The 17,500-nt window shown below is 45.9% G+C and overlaps 1 protein-coding gene across 1 annotated transcript in view; it reads left to right on the forward strand.

The window, feature by feature from the left end:
* LOC118496489 (plexin A3-like) overlaps window positions 1-17,500 on the forward strand; it is a 41,560-nt gene that overhangs the window by 18,659 nt on the left and 5,401 nt on the right. Inside the window, exons 2-5 of the mRNA XM_036008374.1 lie at window positions 8,789-9,221; window positions 9,701-9,891; window positions 12,148-12,695; window positions 14,668-14,832. Of these exons, the coding sequence (XP_035864267.1) occupies window positions 8,899-9,221; window positions 9,701-9,891; window positions 12,148-12,695; window positions 14,668-14,832 (1,227 nt within the window). The 5' untranslated portion in view covers window positions 8,789-8,898. The remainder of the gene's footprint in view (window positions 1-8,788; window positions 9,222-9,700; window positions 9,892-12,147; window positions 12,696-14,667; window positions 14,833-17,500) is intronic.

The following is a 17,500-nucleotide window of genomic DNA, read 5'->3' on the forward strand; positions in this document are numbered from 1 at the left end:
ACCATAACAGAGTCATGTGATCGACAGTGTTACCCTCTAATGAAATAACAGGCAGACGGACCGATGATGGTCTGAGACACACACACACACACACACACACACACACACACACACACACACACACACACACACACACACAAAGAGAGACACACACACACAGACACACACTCTCACAAACACACACAGACACACACACACACACAAAGACACACAGAGACGCACACACAGATACACACAATCTCACAAACAAACACACTCACACACGTACACAGACACACACACACACACACACACACACACACACACACAAAGACACACAGAGACGCACACACAGATACACACACTCTCACAAACACACACACACACACACACTCACACAGACACGGGGGGGGGGGGGGAATATACTTTTTATATTTATACTTACCGGTAATATCTTATTTATACTGGTTATACTTATTTGATTAAATCAAAGTCTTCTGCAAAACAAATGTGCCAAAACATTTTTTAATATCGAGGGGAAAAAAAGGAAAAGGATATTTTGAGAAGGATAGTCTGACATTTTTGCTGTTTTTTTTGTCAAAATAAAAGACACAAACATTTTAGTTTAAAATGAAACAGCCCCGAAATCCCCATCACCAAACTCCACCAGACTCCATGTAAATAATCAGTACTTTTAGCGTGTATAGAGCCAGCATTTTTCCACCAGACTCCATGTAAATAATCAGGACTTTTAGCATGTATAGAGCCAGCATTTTTCCACCAGACTCCATGTAAATAATCAGGACTTTTAGCATGTATAGAGCCAGCATATTTCCACCAGACTCCATGTAAATAATCAGTACTTTTAGCGTGTATAGAGCCAGCATTTTTCTACCAGACTCCATGTAAATAATCGGGACTTTTAGTGTGTATAGAGCCAGCATATTTCCACCAGACTCCATGTAAATAATCAGTACTTTTAGCGTGTATAGAGCCAGCATATTTCCACCAGACTCCATGTAAATAATCAGGACTTTTAGCGTGTATAGAGCCAGCATATCTCCACATGTAAATGGGTGAATTAAGGGTTTATTTCAACCAAACCAGAGTGGTGATTGTTGGAACAGTGGAAAGATGAACCAAGACGGACTTTGGTAGACACTTAGACACAGAAACATGGCGACATAGTGTCCAGGTTGATAAAAAACAACTTTGCCCTCATTGTTGAACCCCTGCAGCCCTACTCTGTCATGCCTCATCATCCCGTCCATCTCTGTGTCTCTTATCTCCTTATCTCTCTGCCAGACCACCCAGCAGCGCTCTCCGCCTGGGTTAACCCCCGCGGCCTTTTCCACCAGGAAACTGCAGCACAATGTGTCTTTGTTGCGTGTTTATTGGAGCCCGTGATTTAAACAGAGCCTCAGTCACAGAGACGGAGGGGTCAGAGAGGGGTGGCAGGGGGCGGAGGTGATGGAGGCTGAGGGACGGCCTGGGGTGTTTTCTGCTGTCCTTTCTCCTCCCGCTGCGTAGGGCTGGAACCATATATGCTTTTGTCCCAATTCAATTCTTTCACGATACATGGGCGCCGATTGGATTTGTATTGCAGGGTTCAACGCTAAGGTTTTTTCCAGTTTTTCAGTTGTACTAATAAAAAAAAAAAAAATTTGTACTTGCCCAAAGCCAATTTGAACTGGCCCCTATAAAAAAAAAAAAATTTGGAGAAAAATGTCAAAAAAAAAGGGTAGAAAAAAAATATCGTCCAAAAACTCAAACTTCGGGAAAAAACAAAGAAAATACGTCAAAAAAATATCGTCAACCTGCCCAAAGCCAATTTTAAATTGCCCCTTTAAAAAAAGTAATTCCAAGGAAAAATGTTGGAAAAAAAGGGTAGAAAAAAAAATACGTCAAAAAACAAAAAAAAAATACGTCAAAAATGTAAATAAAAACGTAAAAAAATATCGTCAAAAAAGTCAAACTTCGGGAAAAAAAATACGTAAAAAAAAAAATTCAAAAATGTAAACAATAATATTTCAAAAAAAATTTTGAAAAAAAAATCAAACGTTGAAAGCATCAAAAGTGTAAAATAATGTTGAAAAAAAACATCAAAAAGGATCAAGCGCCAACTCAGTTCTTGATTGGCCAACGGCCCGTTCAGATCAAATTTTTTCTGATACGATGACGACCAATTGGGCGACTGGGTTGTTAGATTTACTTGCCCAAAGTGACGTTTAACTTTTTCCCGGGCCGTCGGGCAACGCTTACTGTTGAACCCTGTTTTGCGATTTCCATTAATTGTGATTCTAGAAGTATGTATACTATGTATTGTATATGTATTGTATATTCTAGGCATTCACCATACCTAGAGATTGGTGAAGGGTATGTGATGATGTGGGGGTATGGTGAAGGGTATGTGATGATGTGGGGTATGGTGAAGGGTATGTGATGATGTGGGGACCAAGGGAACTTTATCAGGATGCATAGTATCCTGGATCCATGAAATAACTGGCCTTTCAAAATAAAAGTCTGCCTGCCTCTATGGGAATTTAACATAGGGGTGGACTGACTTATGCCTCCTGTATTTTAAGGAAGAACATTTATTTATTTACGATACATTATTCATTCACAAAGAAAATTGGTGTCCTTAAAGGTTGGATTTTTCCTCATTTTTGTAATTAATCAATTTCCAAAAGATGATTTTTTTTTCCCCTCTTTTTAGTCAACTTTTGCATAGGATCATAAACTTATGCAAGCCACTGTATACATGTGTCTAAAACTTTGGAAGAGCTAGAGCAGATGATAAAAAATTAACACTCGAAAAGCTTAAAGACAAAACTTAAAGCTAAAGGTCTGAGAAAAGTCTTTTAGGTAGTTTGATGCTGTTTTTAAAACGTTTTTGGCGCTTTTTTGTGGCGCATTGCACATTGATTCAGCTTAGGTGCTGCACCTAAGACTTATAGTGGCGGGAACATTTTCCCCCTGGGAGCATAGAAGGTGCTGCTGGCCGTAGTTTGACACGTAAAGCTCGTATAAAACGTGATGCTGTAGACAGCTGGCTCAGTAAAAATGGAAAGTTATCTCGTCTCGTAACTCGGAGACTGAGAGACGTCTGTGGCTGCAGTGTTTGTTCCTCAGAGGAAAGAAAAAGCTCTTCCTGCTGTGGGTTTCTTCAGCCTGTTCTGAAGTCGAGCTTTGATTAATTAGCTGATAAATGTAATATTCGGGAGAAAACTGATCGTGTGAGCTGTGTGATTTTGGGTCTAGTGCAAAGTGAGTTTCTCTTTGTACCGAACAAATTCTCGTGTTTACGAGAGTTATTTTTCTGCAGGATTTGCGGCTGTGGCTCAGGCGGTAGAGTGGTCGTTTATCAACGGGAAGGTCGGTGGTTCGATCCCTGGCCCTGGAGGCTACATGTCAAAGTTAGGGGTGCACCGATCCGATATTAAGAAAAATAGCTGGATCAGGGATCGGAAAAATTAACAGATCCACAGGGCTTACATCTCGACTCTATATTCAGTACGTTACATCTCGACTCTATATTCAGTACGTTACATCTCGACTCTATATTCAATACGTTACATCTCGACTCTATATTCAATACGTTACATCTCGACTCTATATTCAGTACGTTACATCTCGACTCTATATTCAATACGTTACATCTCGACTCTATATTCAATACGTTACATCTCGACTGTATATTCAGTACGTTACATCTCGACTCTATATTCAATACGTTACATCTCGACTCTATATTCAGTACGTTACATCTCGACTCTATATTCAATACGTTACATCTCGACTCTATATTCAGTACGTTACATCTCGACTCTATATTCAGTACGTTACATCTCGACTCTATATTCAGTACGTTACATCTCGACTCTATATTCAATACGTTACATCTCGACTCTATATTCAGTACGTTACATCTCGACTCTATATTCAGTACGTTACATCTCGACTCTATATTCAGTACGTTACATCTCGACTCTATATTCAATACGTTACATCTCGACTCTATATTCAGTACGTTACATCTCGACTCTATATTCAATACGTTACATCTCGACTCTATATTCAGTACGTTACATCTCGACTCTATATTCAATACGTTACATCTCGACTCTATATTCAGTACGTTACATCTCGACTCTATATTCAATACGTTACATCTCGACTCTATATTCAGTACGTTACATCTCGACTCTATAATGCACAAAAATAACTTTCCCTTATTTATATTTTTGTATCACACACACACACACACACACACACACACACACACACACACAGACACAGTCTCCGGTTCAGCAGGGTAATGGATGGTATCGTATCGTATGAAATCGTAGTCCAGTTAGAGAAACTCTATCTGTCTCCTCTGTCTGCAGCTGTCTACACACACACACACACACACACACACACACACACACACACACACACACACACACACACACACACACACACACACACACACACACCCAGGTCCATCTGTCGACCTCTCCTCTCTCTGGTCTCCCTCTCAGCTCAGCAGGCTAATTAACTAATGTCCTGATCTTTCACTGCCTCTTTGTGTCCCTGTGTGTGTGTGTGTGTGTGTGTTTAAAGTGTGTGTGTGTGTGTGTGTGTGTGTGTGTGTGTGTGTCACAGGGTTAATTGTTGCACTCTGCTTTCTCTACCTCTCTGCCGCTGGAGTAAAAACTTTATTATCCTCCATCCAGACAACGGCGTCTCTGACCTCATCATCACCGGCGCTGACGCAGCTTTGTGATGCAGGCGTCTTGACGTGTGACGAGTATATCTGAGCTCAGCTGTCACTGGGATTAATCAAAGCAACGTGACGTCTCCTAAAAACCGCTCCTTCATCTTCTTAAGTTGTCGTAATGAAGCCGCAGACCTCTGCGTTAAGAACGTCCCGTGTGAAGTCGTGTTGAATTTGCCGCTGTGTAAAATCCCACACTGTCACCGTCATTAACCAGACAGGGCGGCAGATTACAGCCGTTAGTTTGCGAGGACTCATTAGAGCCGTCACTCGCTGTTCACATATTACAGCTTTGTGATTCTGCTCAAAGAGAGAAGCACTTGTTTTTGATACTCAGAATTAGGGCCCTCCCTGTTTTAGTGGAACCACCATGGGACTTGATCTCGGAGAGACAAATACCAGTCCTTCCAGAAAAATACGGAGTTTTTTTGTGATTGTTGCGGTGCAAAAATCCTTGATTATGCGGCACGTTTTCTTAAAAAATGTGATGGAATATGCGGGATATTTATGCAATTTTATGCGATGACATTGCGGGAACTTGCGGTTTCATCGTGGCTTCATCGCGGGGTTTGCAGCTTTTCGATGACGTTCACGTCGCGTAATTACATCACTTCATAACGTTCCCATGGCAACAGGGGAGAACGGCTGCTCTTGTGTGAAGTAAACGCAATATTTTTCAACCTTCTGCTAAGATATATGGGACTTTTTTGCAAAGAAAATGCAGGGATTATGAAATCATGCAAGCCCCGCATATTTTGCGTGGAAATCGGCAATTTATGCGGCGAAAGTGCGGCGTATTTGAAAAAATGCGCCCCCCCCCCCCCCGCATAAATATGCAGACTTTGGCTGATTATGCATTGAATTATGAGATCACATAATCACGTTTTTCAGCAGGGACAGAGTAGCGACGGTTCCGCGTGAATTCCCTGCTACTTGAAAACCAAGAAGATGGCTGCTGCTGCTGGTGAACAGCGGTCTTTGGAGTCGGCTTTGGCCGCGACTCTGGAAGACTTGGAGTTCAGCTTTTCTTTGAGAAAAGAACAAAGAACGGCTCTGAAGTCATTCTTAAAAAAGGAAGACGTGTTCAGAGTTTAAAGTTGAATCTATCAACTAGCGTTGCTCTGATTGGTTGGAGAGCTATCCTATTGGGTGCAGAGGGAATTTGAATATTTAACCTACGTGAAGAAGAAAAACACAGATGACAATTCAAAATATATCAAAAATATAATGTTGTTATGTGTCATTGGGCATTTTTAAGTGGGTATATGGAAATCCTGGAGCTTTGTTAGTGGGTATACTGCCTCCCAGACACTAAAGACAATCATCTCACATCTAACGTTGTTGGCATCATATGTAGAGACTGGGGATCTTGCAGGGTCTTTTTGTGAATGTACCTGAGTCAAACTTTAGTTTAAAAGCATATTTAGGACAGAAACGCCACTTTTAAGATTTACCGTATTTTCGTTTTTCGGTCAAATGGCCTTTTAGACAACTAATGTTGTCAAGTCTTTCGTTAAGGTGTAGAGCCCCTGGTGATACTTGGAGCAAAGTCTCATGTTGTGTCGAGCCTTCTTAGTGGTTTAAAAATAGCTATTTTGAGGCTAGCATCAAAGTTCCCCTAGCACTCCCATTCAAAAGGCCATTTCACCCAAAAACTAAAATACGGTACATCTTAAAAGTGGCGATTCTGTCCTAAATATGCTTTTAAACGAACGTTTGACTCGCGTACATTCACAAAAAGACCCTTGGTTGCATTTTGGTGAGAGTTACACTTTAAGTAGTGACAGTGGATAGACTTGAAAGGGGGAGAGAGATGGGGGACGACGCGCAGCCAAGGGCAGGTGGTCGGATTCGAACCCGCGGCGCTGCAGGACTCAGCCAACAGTAGTGACTGTGGATGAGAGGGAGGGAGGCCGGCTGCTGAAAATCACACGTTTTGGCGCTCGTGTTATTCCTTTGGCGCTCGTGTTATTCCTTTGGCGCTGGCTAAAACTTTCTCTATGCAGTGAAAACCCAGAATAAATACCGGTAATAAAATCCTGATACTAACCGTTAAACTGTGGATGAACTCCAGCCGTCTTCTCTGGGGGGGAAGATTGATGTGAGATAAAGCAACTTGTTATTCACGCCATCTACATTACTGTATGGAGTGTAGAATAATCAATGGTATTAATTCATCTCTCAGAGAGAGAGAGAGAGAGAGAGAGAGAGAGAGAGAGAGAGAGAGAGAGAGAGAGGTCAACATTCACAAATATATCAATGTATGGGAAATACTGGTGTGTGTCTGTGTGTCTGTTTGTGTGTGTGTGTGTGTGTGTGTCTGTTTGTGTGTGTCTGTGTGTGTGTGTGTCTGTGTGTCTGTTTGTGTGTGTGTGTGTGTGTCTGTGTGTGTCTGTGTGTGTGTGTCTGTTTGTGTGTGTGTGTGTGTCTGTCTGTGTGTGTGTGTGTCTGTGTGTCTGTTTGTGTGTGTCTGTGTGTGAGTTTGTGTGTGTGTGTGTCTGTTTGTGTGTGTGTCTGTGTGTCTGTGTGTGTGTGTGTGTCTGTGTGTGTCTGTGTGTGTGTGTCTGTTTGTGTGTGTGTGTGTCTGTCTGTGTGTGTGTGTCTGTGTGTCTGTTTGTGTGTGTCTGTGTGTGAGTTTGTGTGTGTGTGTGTGTGTGTGTGTGTCTGTGTGTTTGTGTGTGTCTGTGTGTGTGTGTGTGAGTTTGTGTGTGTGTGTGTGTGTGTCTGTGTGTTTGTGTGTGTGTGTGTGTGTGTGTGAGTTTGTGTGTGTGTGTGTGTGTGTGTGTGTGTGTGTGAGTTTGTGTGTGTGTGTGTGTCTGTGTGTTTGTGTGTGTCTGTGTGTGTGTGTGTGTGTGTGTGTGTGTGTGTGTGTGTGTGTGTCTGTTTGACACCAAACTAAGTGGTACTACGACAAACCGAGACTTTCTCCGCTCACTAAATGATCTTTTATTCAAACGGGATCTAATCATTATTTCTCTCTCCCCGTTCACTACCGGACACATTTTTCACGAAATAAGGTCCCATGGTGGTTCACCGGAAGGCGGGGTGTGGGGGGGGGGGGGGGGACTTCGCCTCTCTATGACTATTTAATTTGTGTTTGCAAATGCAAAATTAGCATCAAAATAAAAAGCGTGCTCATTTGATGGCAGAAATCTCAGATCATAAAAGAATCGTGAAAGCGATCAACATGTCGGAGAAATGTAAATGTTTTGAGAGAGACATCTCTGGCAGAAGAGGAGCTGGGCCTCGTTCAGTTTCCACGCTCAGTTTCTCATAGTCTCTCGTATTGATTAATGTGTCCGAGCTGAGAAGCCAGAAGCACGATATGAAGCGGAGAGCGCAGGGTTTAACTCCCACCGGACGCCCACGCTGAGAACATGAACACATGAACACATGCAGCATTTCAATGCAGCGATCCAACGGAAACGTCTTCCTGCTCCAGGGAGACAAGCCTCCATTTTGACTCGTTCACCACTATAGATTAAGATAAGAGAGATTTCTGGTGTTTGGGGGGGAGAGGGAGAGAGGGAGAGAGGGAGAGAGGGAGAGAGAGATCAGAGCTGTCAATCAAACGTAAACAGAGTAGTAAAGTAGCTGCCAGGATGAGAGTGAAGTTCCCTCTCAGCTCAGTGTTACCGGAGCTGCTGAAGCTTTATGAGAGAATCTGGGAGAAGACAGACAGAAACAGATCAATACACACACAGACACACACACACACACACACACACACAGACACACACACACACACACACAGACACACACACACACACAGACACACACACACACACACACACACACACACACACACACACACACACAGTTAATCTCTCCATTGTCATTGTCTGTCTGACTGACTCTCTGTCTGACTCTCTCTGTCTGTCTGTCTGTCTGTCTGACTCTCTGTCTGTCTGTCTGTCTCTCTGTCTGTCTGTCTGTCTGACTGTCTGTCAGACTCTCTGTCTGTCTCTCTCTCTGTCTGTCTGTCTGTCTGTCTGTCTGTCTGTCTGTCTGTCTGACTGTCTGTCTGACTCTCTGTCTGTCTGTCCACAGCCATGCCCCAGTGAAGCTGACTCTTCATCAGACCTGCAGCCAGCTCTTCTCTCCTCCTCCCCTCCTCTCCTTCTCCATCCCTCCATCCTCTCCTCCTCTCTCTGTCCACCATGCTCCCCTCCTCCTCCTCTTCCTCTCCTCTCCTCCTCTCCCTCCTCCTCTCCCTCCTCCTCCTCTCCTCCCCCCTCCTGTCTGCCCCGGCTCTCCCCCTCCCTCCCTCCGCTGCGTCGGGCAGGGTGGTGTACCGGGCGTTCGACACCTCCCTCACCCACCTCACCGTCCACCAGAGGACCGGCGAGGTCTTCGTTGGCGCCGTCAACCGCGTGCTGAAGCTATCGGCCAATCTGACGGAGCTGAGGAGTCACATGACCGGACCGGTGGAGGACAACGCCAAGTGTTACCCTCCGCCCAGTGTCAGGGCCTGCGCTCACCGGTCAGTCTGCACCTGCCTGTCTGTCTCACCTGTCTGTCTGTCTGTCTACACCGGTCTGTCTCACCTGCCTGTCTGTCTCACCTGTCTGTCTGTCTGTCTGTCTGTCTGTCTCACCTGTCTGTCTGTCTCACCTGTCTGTCTGTCTACACCTGTCTGTCTGTCTCACCTGCCTGTCTGTCTGTCTGTGTGTCTACACCTGTCTGTCTGTCTGTCTCACCTGCCTTTCTGTCTGTCTCACCTGTCTGCCTGTCTGTCTGCCTGTCTGTTTCACCTGTCTGTCTGCCTGTATGTCTGCTGCTCACTTGTCTAAAGTGCCACCTGCCTGTCTGTCTGTCTTACCTGTGTCTGTCTGTGTGTCTGTATATCTCACCTGTCTATCTGCCTCTCTCCGTCTCTGTGTTTCTGTCTCAACTGTGTCACCCGTCTGTCTGCTGCTGACCTGTCTAACGTCCCACCTGTCTGTGTGTCTCTGCCCTCAGACTGAATTCGTCCGATAATGTGAATAAGCTCTTACTGGTGGATTATACTGGGAACAGACTGGTGGCGTGCGGCTCCATCTGGCAGGGCGTCTGCCAGTTCCTCAGACTGGAGGATCTCTTCAAGCTGGGGGAGCCGCATCACCGCAAAGAGCACTACCTGTCTGGAGCCAGAGAGGCTGATGGGATGGCAGGTAAGCTGGGGAGGAAGGGGCGGGGCCAGATACACCTGAACAGGTAGAAAATCAAGAGAAAGTATCCAAACCAGCAGTCATCAACAGTGCTAGATCTCATGAAATCCTTCTTATAAAATCGTCCAGCTAATGCTAACCCAGGCTAACGTTAAATGCACAGAGACAGAGAGAGGCAGATAGACAGGTGAGATATACAGACACACAGACAGACACATGTAAGACAGACAGAGACAGGCGAGACAGACAGACAGGCAGGCGGCACTTCAGACAAGTGAGCAGCAGCAGACAGACAGACAGACAGGTGAGACAGACAGGCAGGTGAGACAGACAGGTGTAGACAGACAGACAGACAGGTGCAGACAGACAGGCAGGTGAGACAGACAGGTGTAGACAGACAGACAGACAGGTGCAGACAGACAGACAGACAGACAGGTGTAGACAGACAGGTGAGAGACAGACAGACCGGTGAAACAGACAGGTACAGACAGACAGACAGGTTTAGACACACAGACGGGCAGGCAGACAGGTGAGACAGACAGACAGACAGACAGGTGAGAGACAGAAAGGCCGGTGAAACAGACAGACAGGTGTAGACAGACAGACGGACAGGCAGACAGGTGAGACAGACAGGCAGGTGAGGCCCTCAGAACGTGCGCCAGGCTTTGATGCAGTTTGAACATAGCGGCCCAACAGTTGGAATTGCAACGTCACGTGATGCCTTCTGGCCCAAAAAGACTTTTTCCGAGAGACTTCCATTAAGTCCCTGCTGTCTTTTCCACTGCAGCTTTCTAATTAAAGACATTCAGCAGACTTTTGTGCTGATATCAAAGTTTTTGGTAATTTTGCTGCCAAAAAAAAGCTAAACCGAGCTCCAGTGTTTCCTCCCGACGTTGTTCGTTAAAGCTGGAGAAGCATTTCAACCTGCCGGTGTCAATCATGTGTCAGAGAGTCCAAATGTTTTGCAGGTTTTCATTGCAAATCAGCTGCCGTTCTAAACAAAAACCTGAATGAAAACTGTCAGCACAAAACGACAGATGATTGACAACAACAACGACGTTGACAACGTCAGTCCTCACATCTTTGCTCTCAAACACAGGCGCTTCCCACTGGAGGATTCCTCTCATCAGACGCTCACAGTGCTGTGATATTAATATTAGTTATATCTAGGGTTGGGTATGGTTTGTTTTTTTGCCGATACCGGTGCTAAAGCGGTACTTTTAAAACAGTGCCGGTGCCTAAACGGTGCCTGAACCAATACTTTTTAAGAAAGTAAAAAAAAAAAGAAGGGTACTAAACAACAGTTGGTGACATGTAAGAACAACTTGTTTATTACTACGGCCATATTGTCAAAATTAAATGATTTAATAGTAATGTAGTAACTATAACTTATAATAAACAATAACTTATTTCACCAGTAAATTGCTGTTGAATGACAAAAACAACCACCAGATGGGAAAAGGGTATTTTACAATAACTTTGAATGCACCGCGAGGCTGTAGGTTACCAGTTTCAGTGAACGCACCGTCTGTGTTTCTCCGACGTCGTCATCTGCTGCTGCAGAGCAGACTGTTGAAATACAGTCACACTTTACACTGTTTAACGTTAGCTGTCAGCATTTTAACCTGTTTAATCCAGCTGCTAGCTAAAGGGAGGCTAACGTTACCTGCTGGTGAGTGGAGTGAAAAGTCAGGCTCCGAAATAAGGCACCGAAATGTTCGTTCTTATTCGGTCTCGTTACTACCGTTTAGGTCGGAACCGGTGCCCTGTTGGCACCACGTTTCGGTACCCAACCCTAGTTATATCTAGAGCTGCAACGATTAATCATTTAATCGATTAGTTGTCAACCCTTAAATTAATCGCTAACTATTTTGATAATCGATTAGTCGGTTTGAGTAATATTTTAAGACAAAAGTCAAAATTCTCTGATTGCAGCTCGTTAAATGTGAATATCTTCTAGTTTCTTCTCTCCTCTGTGACAGTAAACTGAAGATCTTTGAGTTGTGGACAAAACAAGACATTTGAGGACGTCATCTTGGGCTTTTTGGGAAACACTGATCCACATTTTTCACCATGTTCTGACATTTTATAGACCAAACAACTAATCGATTAATCGACTATGAGAATAATCGTTAGTTGCAGCCCTAGTTATATCTCGTAATTTAAAGGTCCAGTGTGCAACGTGTTTAGTTGTTCATTATCAAAATCTGTGTTGAACGTGTCCTTCCTCTTCCTCTCCCTCTTCCTCTTCCTCTCCAGGCGTGGTCGTTGGCGAGGACGACTGGTCGGCCGACCCGAAGAGGAAGAAGCCGGCGAAGGGCGGGAGCCGCCTCTTCATCGGCGCCGCCATCGACGGGAAGTCGGAGTACTTCCCCACGCTGTCCAGCAGGAAGCTGGTGGCGGACGAGGAGAGCGTCAACATGTTTTCGCTGGTCTACCAGGACGAGTTCGTCTCCTCGCAGATCAAGATCCCGTCTGACACGCTGTCCCTCTACCCGGCCTTCGACATCTACTACGTCTACGGCTTCTCCAGCCGCAGCTACGTGTACTTCCTCACGCTACAGCTCGACACGCAGCTGACGCAGATGGACGCCGGCGGCGAGAAGTTCTTCACGTCGAAGATCGTGCGGATGTGCTCCAACGACACGGAGTTCTACTCGTACGTGGAGTTCCCGCTGGGCTGCACCAAGGACGGCGTGGAGTACCGGCTGGTGCAGGCCGCCTACAGACAGAAACCGGGGCGGCGGCTGGCCCAGGCGCTCGGCCTGTCGGAGGACGACGACGTCCTATTCGTCGTCTTCTCACAGGTCAGACCTTGCCAGCATGCTCTGCCTTCTTACTTTGATTTTCCTTCTTTCCTTCCCCCGTCTTCTCACAGCTGATTCAGCATCCTCGCTCCTCATTGGATGGCTCTCAGCTCCTGGCTTTGCTCGACCTTTTGTTTTTACTTAGGCTACGTTGTTGTTGTTCTTCACTCTGGCTGTGCCTCATTCTGCATACGTTCATCAGTACACTGCTAACGTGCAGTAGGGGTGTAAGACAAAAATCAATACACTTGAGTATCACAATATTTTGTTTTGCAATACTGTATCGATTTTAAAAAAGGCAATATCATTTTTTTTTTTTTTTTACATTCAAAAATATTCATGTAAGACAGTGGTTCACGTTTATGTTGTGTTTAAACCCCCTACCGCTAGATGGCCATGCTGAGACACATAACTAGTGTCCTCGCCTAACAGTGCCTAACAGTGCCTAACGGTACCTAACGGTGCCTAACGGTGCCTAGCAGTGCCTAACGGTGCCTAGCAGTGCCTAACGGTGCCTAGCGATGCCTAACAGTGCCTAACAGTACCTAACGGTGCCTAACAGTGCCTAACAGTGCCTAACGGTACCTAACGGTGCCTAACAGTGCCTAACAGTGCCTAACGGTGCCTAACAGTGCCTAACAGTACCTAACGGTGCCTAACAGTGCCTAACAGTGCCTAACGGTACCTAACGGTGCCTAACGGTGCCTAGCAGTGCCTAACGGTGCCTAGCAGTGCCTAACGATGCCTAGCGATGCCTAGCAGTGCCTAACGCTGCCTAACAGTGCCTAACAGTACCTAACGGTGCCTAACAGTGCCTAGCGGTGCCTAGCAGTGCCTAACGGTGCCTAACGGTGCCTAACAGTGCCTAGCAGTGCCTAACGGTGCCTAACAGTGCCTAGCAGTGCCTAACGGTGCCTAGCAGTTCCTAACAGTGCCTAACAGTGCCTAGCAGTGCCTAACGGTGCCTAGCAGTTCCTAACGGTGCCTAGCAGTTCCTGACTTTTTGCTAGAAGCTAACAATGTAGCTATTGCTGAACTTTGGCCTACTTTATCATATAAACATTAGCTCACTAAGAACCTGGGAACCACTTGAGGTCTACCCAGGTGTCCTCCAATCAGCCGGGAGAGCCAGAGAAGCCAACAGCAGGCAGAACAGGGAGGGGTCGTAACAATCTCCCCCATCTCTTCTCCTGGTTACTTTCTTTGTCCAGTGTTTCCTCTATGTTGATGTGACCGTGGCGGCCCCCCCACAGCAACATTTCTGCCCCCCACGGTATCAGAAATAGGGCTGCATTGTGAGAGTGCATGTCGGAGAATAGCGCAGACACGCGAGGATAACTAGCTAGTTGAGATGATGTGTGTGCGTCCTTGAGAACTGTAAGTGGTATAACTTATGTAGTCAGTCATTTAAGCCTGGTCTTGCAAATTTAAATGAAGTTAACTGGTGATTTTCCTTGTCTGTTTTCTTCACCTGCGAGCTAAATTGCACGTGGCTGTTGATTAGATATAATAGCGATTGCTGAACGCCCACGTTTGTATTTGAGGTGCATTATTTACATGCTACAGTAGTTACACTGCATTAAGATAATGTAATTAATAGTGGGTTTACTGTGATTTGCTGCAGAATGCTTAGCCTATATGTCAAGATCAAAGTTGGCCTATATAGTAACTCAAAAAATACAGTTCAATCACACCAGAAAATATGCCATCATTTTTCTGTAACTATTCTCTTTCTGTCTCCTCTCTGTTTATTTTACATCTTCAGATATGTGGCTTTCTCCCCTTTGTTGACATTGAGTCTCTCTGTGTCCTTTCTTTCTTTCTATCTTTCTGTCCGTCCTTCCTTCTCCTGGCTCTGTGCTGCTGTCTTTCTGTAATGATGGGTTTCTTTGTTCCTGGTATTATCCTCCGTTAGTTGTTAAATGTGTAGATTCTTCGTCCTCTGACTGGTATTTGGTTTTCCTGTCTCCAGGGCCAGAAGAATCGCTCCAACCCTCCCCGAGAGACCGTCCTCTGTCTGTTCACGCTGCACGACATCAACCTGGCCATGAGAGAGAGGATCCGCTCCTGTTACCGCGGCGAGGGACGACTCTCGTTGCCCTGGTTACTCAACAAGGAGCTGCCCTGCATCCACACAGTGCGTTTCACAAACTAAACACACAAGTGAAGATAAAAATGGACAAAAGCTGACATTTAATAACGGTTTAATATGCAATATAAATATGATATATGATAAAAGTATGAAAACTAAACACTGCAAGGTATCTTGTGTGTGTGTGTGTGTGTGTGTGTGTGTGTGTGTGTGTGTGTGTGTGTGTCTGTCTGTGGGTGTGTCTGTCTGTGTGTGTGTGTGTGTGCGTCTGTGTGTGTGTGTGTGTGGGGGTGTGTGTCTGTGTGCGTCTGTGTGTGTGTGTGGGGGGGGGTGTCTGCCTGCAGTGGGGTTATTTCAGGTCGGGGGGAGATTGTGATGTTCTTATTCATGGCGGTAATGGCCTGCAGTGGTAACCATGGAAACGGAGCAGGGAAACCCACCAAGAGACGGGTTCAGGGGACCGGGCTTAGATTTGGAAAAGAGGACGATGGGGGGGGGGGGGGGAAACTAACGAACCAACGAATGATCAGACACATGATGTGACATGACGCTGATGAAAGTGATAAATATAAGCTAATGAGGTGTGTGTGTGTGTGTGTGTGTTGTGTGTGTGTGTGTGTGTGTGTCTTGAGGGCAAAGACAGAGGAGGCGGGGCCAGGGTCCAGGCTCTGACCTCCTTCTTTTTATCATAAACAGCAGGGTGTGTGTGTGTGTTCATGCATTGATATAATATGACAACGTGTGTGTGTGTGTGTGTGTGTGTGTGTGTGTGTGTCGCAGTCTTGTTTTTCATTAAGCGTCACCAGCAGGCCTCCTGTCTGCACAACATGTAACAATCTGTCGGGTGTGTGTGTGTATGTGTGTGTTCATGCATTGATATAATATGACGTCTGTGTGTGTGGCTGTGTGAGTGTGTGTGTGTGTGTGTGTGTGTGTGTGTGTGTGTGTCTGTGTGTGAGAAGTGTGTGTGTGTGTGTGTGTGTGTCTGTGTGTGAGAAGTGTGTGTGTGTGTGTGACTGTGTGAGTGTGTGTGTGTGTGTGTGTGTGTGTGTGTGTGTCTGTGTGTGAGAAGTGTGTGTGTGTGTGTGTGTGTGTGTGACTGTGTGTGTGTCTGTGTGAGTGTGTGTGTGTGTGTGTGTGTGTGTGACTGTGTGTGTGTGTGTGTGTGTGACTGTGTGTGTGTGTGTGTGTGTGTGTGTGTGTGTGTGTGTGTGTGTGTGTGTGTGTGTGTGTGTGTGTGGCTGTGTGTGTGTGTGTGTGTGTGTGTGTGTGTGGCTGTGTGTGTGACTGTGTGTGTGTGTGTGTGTGTGTGTGTGTGTGTGTGTGTGTGACTGTGTGTGTGTGTGTGTGTGTGTGTGTGTGTGAGAGTGTGTGTGTGGCTGTGTGTGTGTGTGTGTGTGTGTGACTGTGTGTGTGTGTGTGTGTGTGTGTGTGTGTGTGACTGTGTGTGTGTGTGTGTGTGTGTGTGTGTGTGTGGCTGTGTGTGTGACTGTGTGTGTGTGTGGCTGTGTGTGTGGCTGTGTGTGTCTGTTTGTGACTGTGTGTGGCTGTGTGTGTGTGTGGCTGTGTGTGTGTGTGTGTGTGTGTGTGTGACTGTGTGTGTGTGTGTGTGTGTGTGTGTGTGTGTGTGTGTGTATCTGTGTGTGTGTGTGTGTGTGTGTGTGTGTGACTGTGTGTGTGTGTGTGTGTGTGTGTGTGTGTGTGTGTGTGTGTGTGTGTGTGCTGTACCTCCTCTTTAAATGAACTAACAGACAGAGTACTTGGTTCAGCTCTGATGAAGCCTCAGGGCAGAAGGGACCGGAAGCATGTTATGGTCACAACGCACAGGTGAAGCGAACCGTACTGGTCTGTAAAGTCTTCATCCCAGGAGGGTTCCAGTCCCTATGGAGTCTTCACATGTGTGCAAAAAATGCTGAATAATGGCTCTGAGTTCTTTTCGAGGGCTGAAACTGACCAAGTGTCACCGCTATTTCCCCCCAGCCAGAAGCGTGCGTGAAGCGGCTCTCCGCTCCACTAAACATCCGCCCCAGATCTATTTTTCACGTGAGCCGCGGGGCGTTGAGACAGCCGGGCAGGAAGGGGAACGGCGAGATTATCCAGTCAGCCAATATCGTTTATTATGTCTCGTCTACAGCACCACGGACAATTAGAGTTTCAATAAATATCACAGAACGCAGCACAGACGCAACCGGTGGAGAATCAGGGTCAAAAAAACACCCTTCGTTAAGTAGAACTTGTCATTTTTAGCTGCTCCCAATCCACTGTTAGCCTGACCAGCCAGCCCCACCTCCAGATGTTGGGTCTGGGTCTGACCCACATCCAGATGTTTGGTCTGGGAACTCCCCATTGGCTGGGCTCAATCCGAGCGGCGGGATAAACGGTTGTCTTTCAAATTCCCTCTGCACCCAATAGGATAGCTCTCCAACCAATCAGAGCAACGCTAGTTGATAGATTCAACTTTAAACTCTGAACACGTCTTCCTTTTTTAAGAATGACTTCAGAGCCGTTCTTTGTTCTTTTCTCAAAGAAAAGCTGAACTCCAAGTCTTCCAGAGTCGCGGCCAAAGCCGACTCCAAAGACCGCTGTTCACCAGCAGCAGCAGCCATCTTCTTTGTTTTCAAGTAGCAGGGAATTCACGCGGAACTGTCGCTACTCTGTCCCTGCTGAAAAACGTGATTATGCGATTGCATAATTCAATGCATAATCAGCCAAA

The sequence above is a fragment of the Sander lucioperca genome, chromosome 12 (genome assembly GCF_008315115.2).
Source record: "Sander lucioperca isolate FBNREF2018 chromosome 12, SLUC_FBN_1.2, whole genome shotgun sequence".
Lineage (NCBI taxonomy): Eukaryota > Metazoa > Chordata > Actinopteri > Perciformes > Percidae > Sander > Sander lucioperca.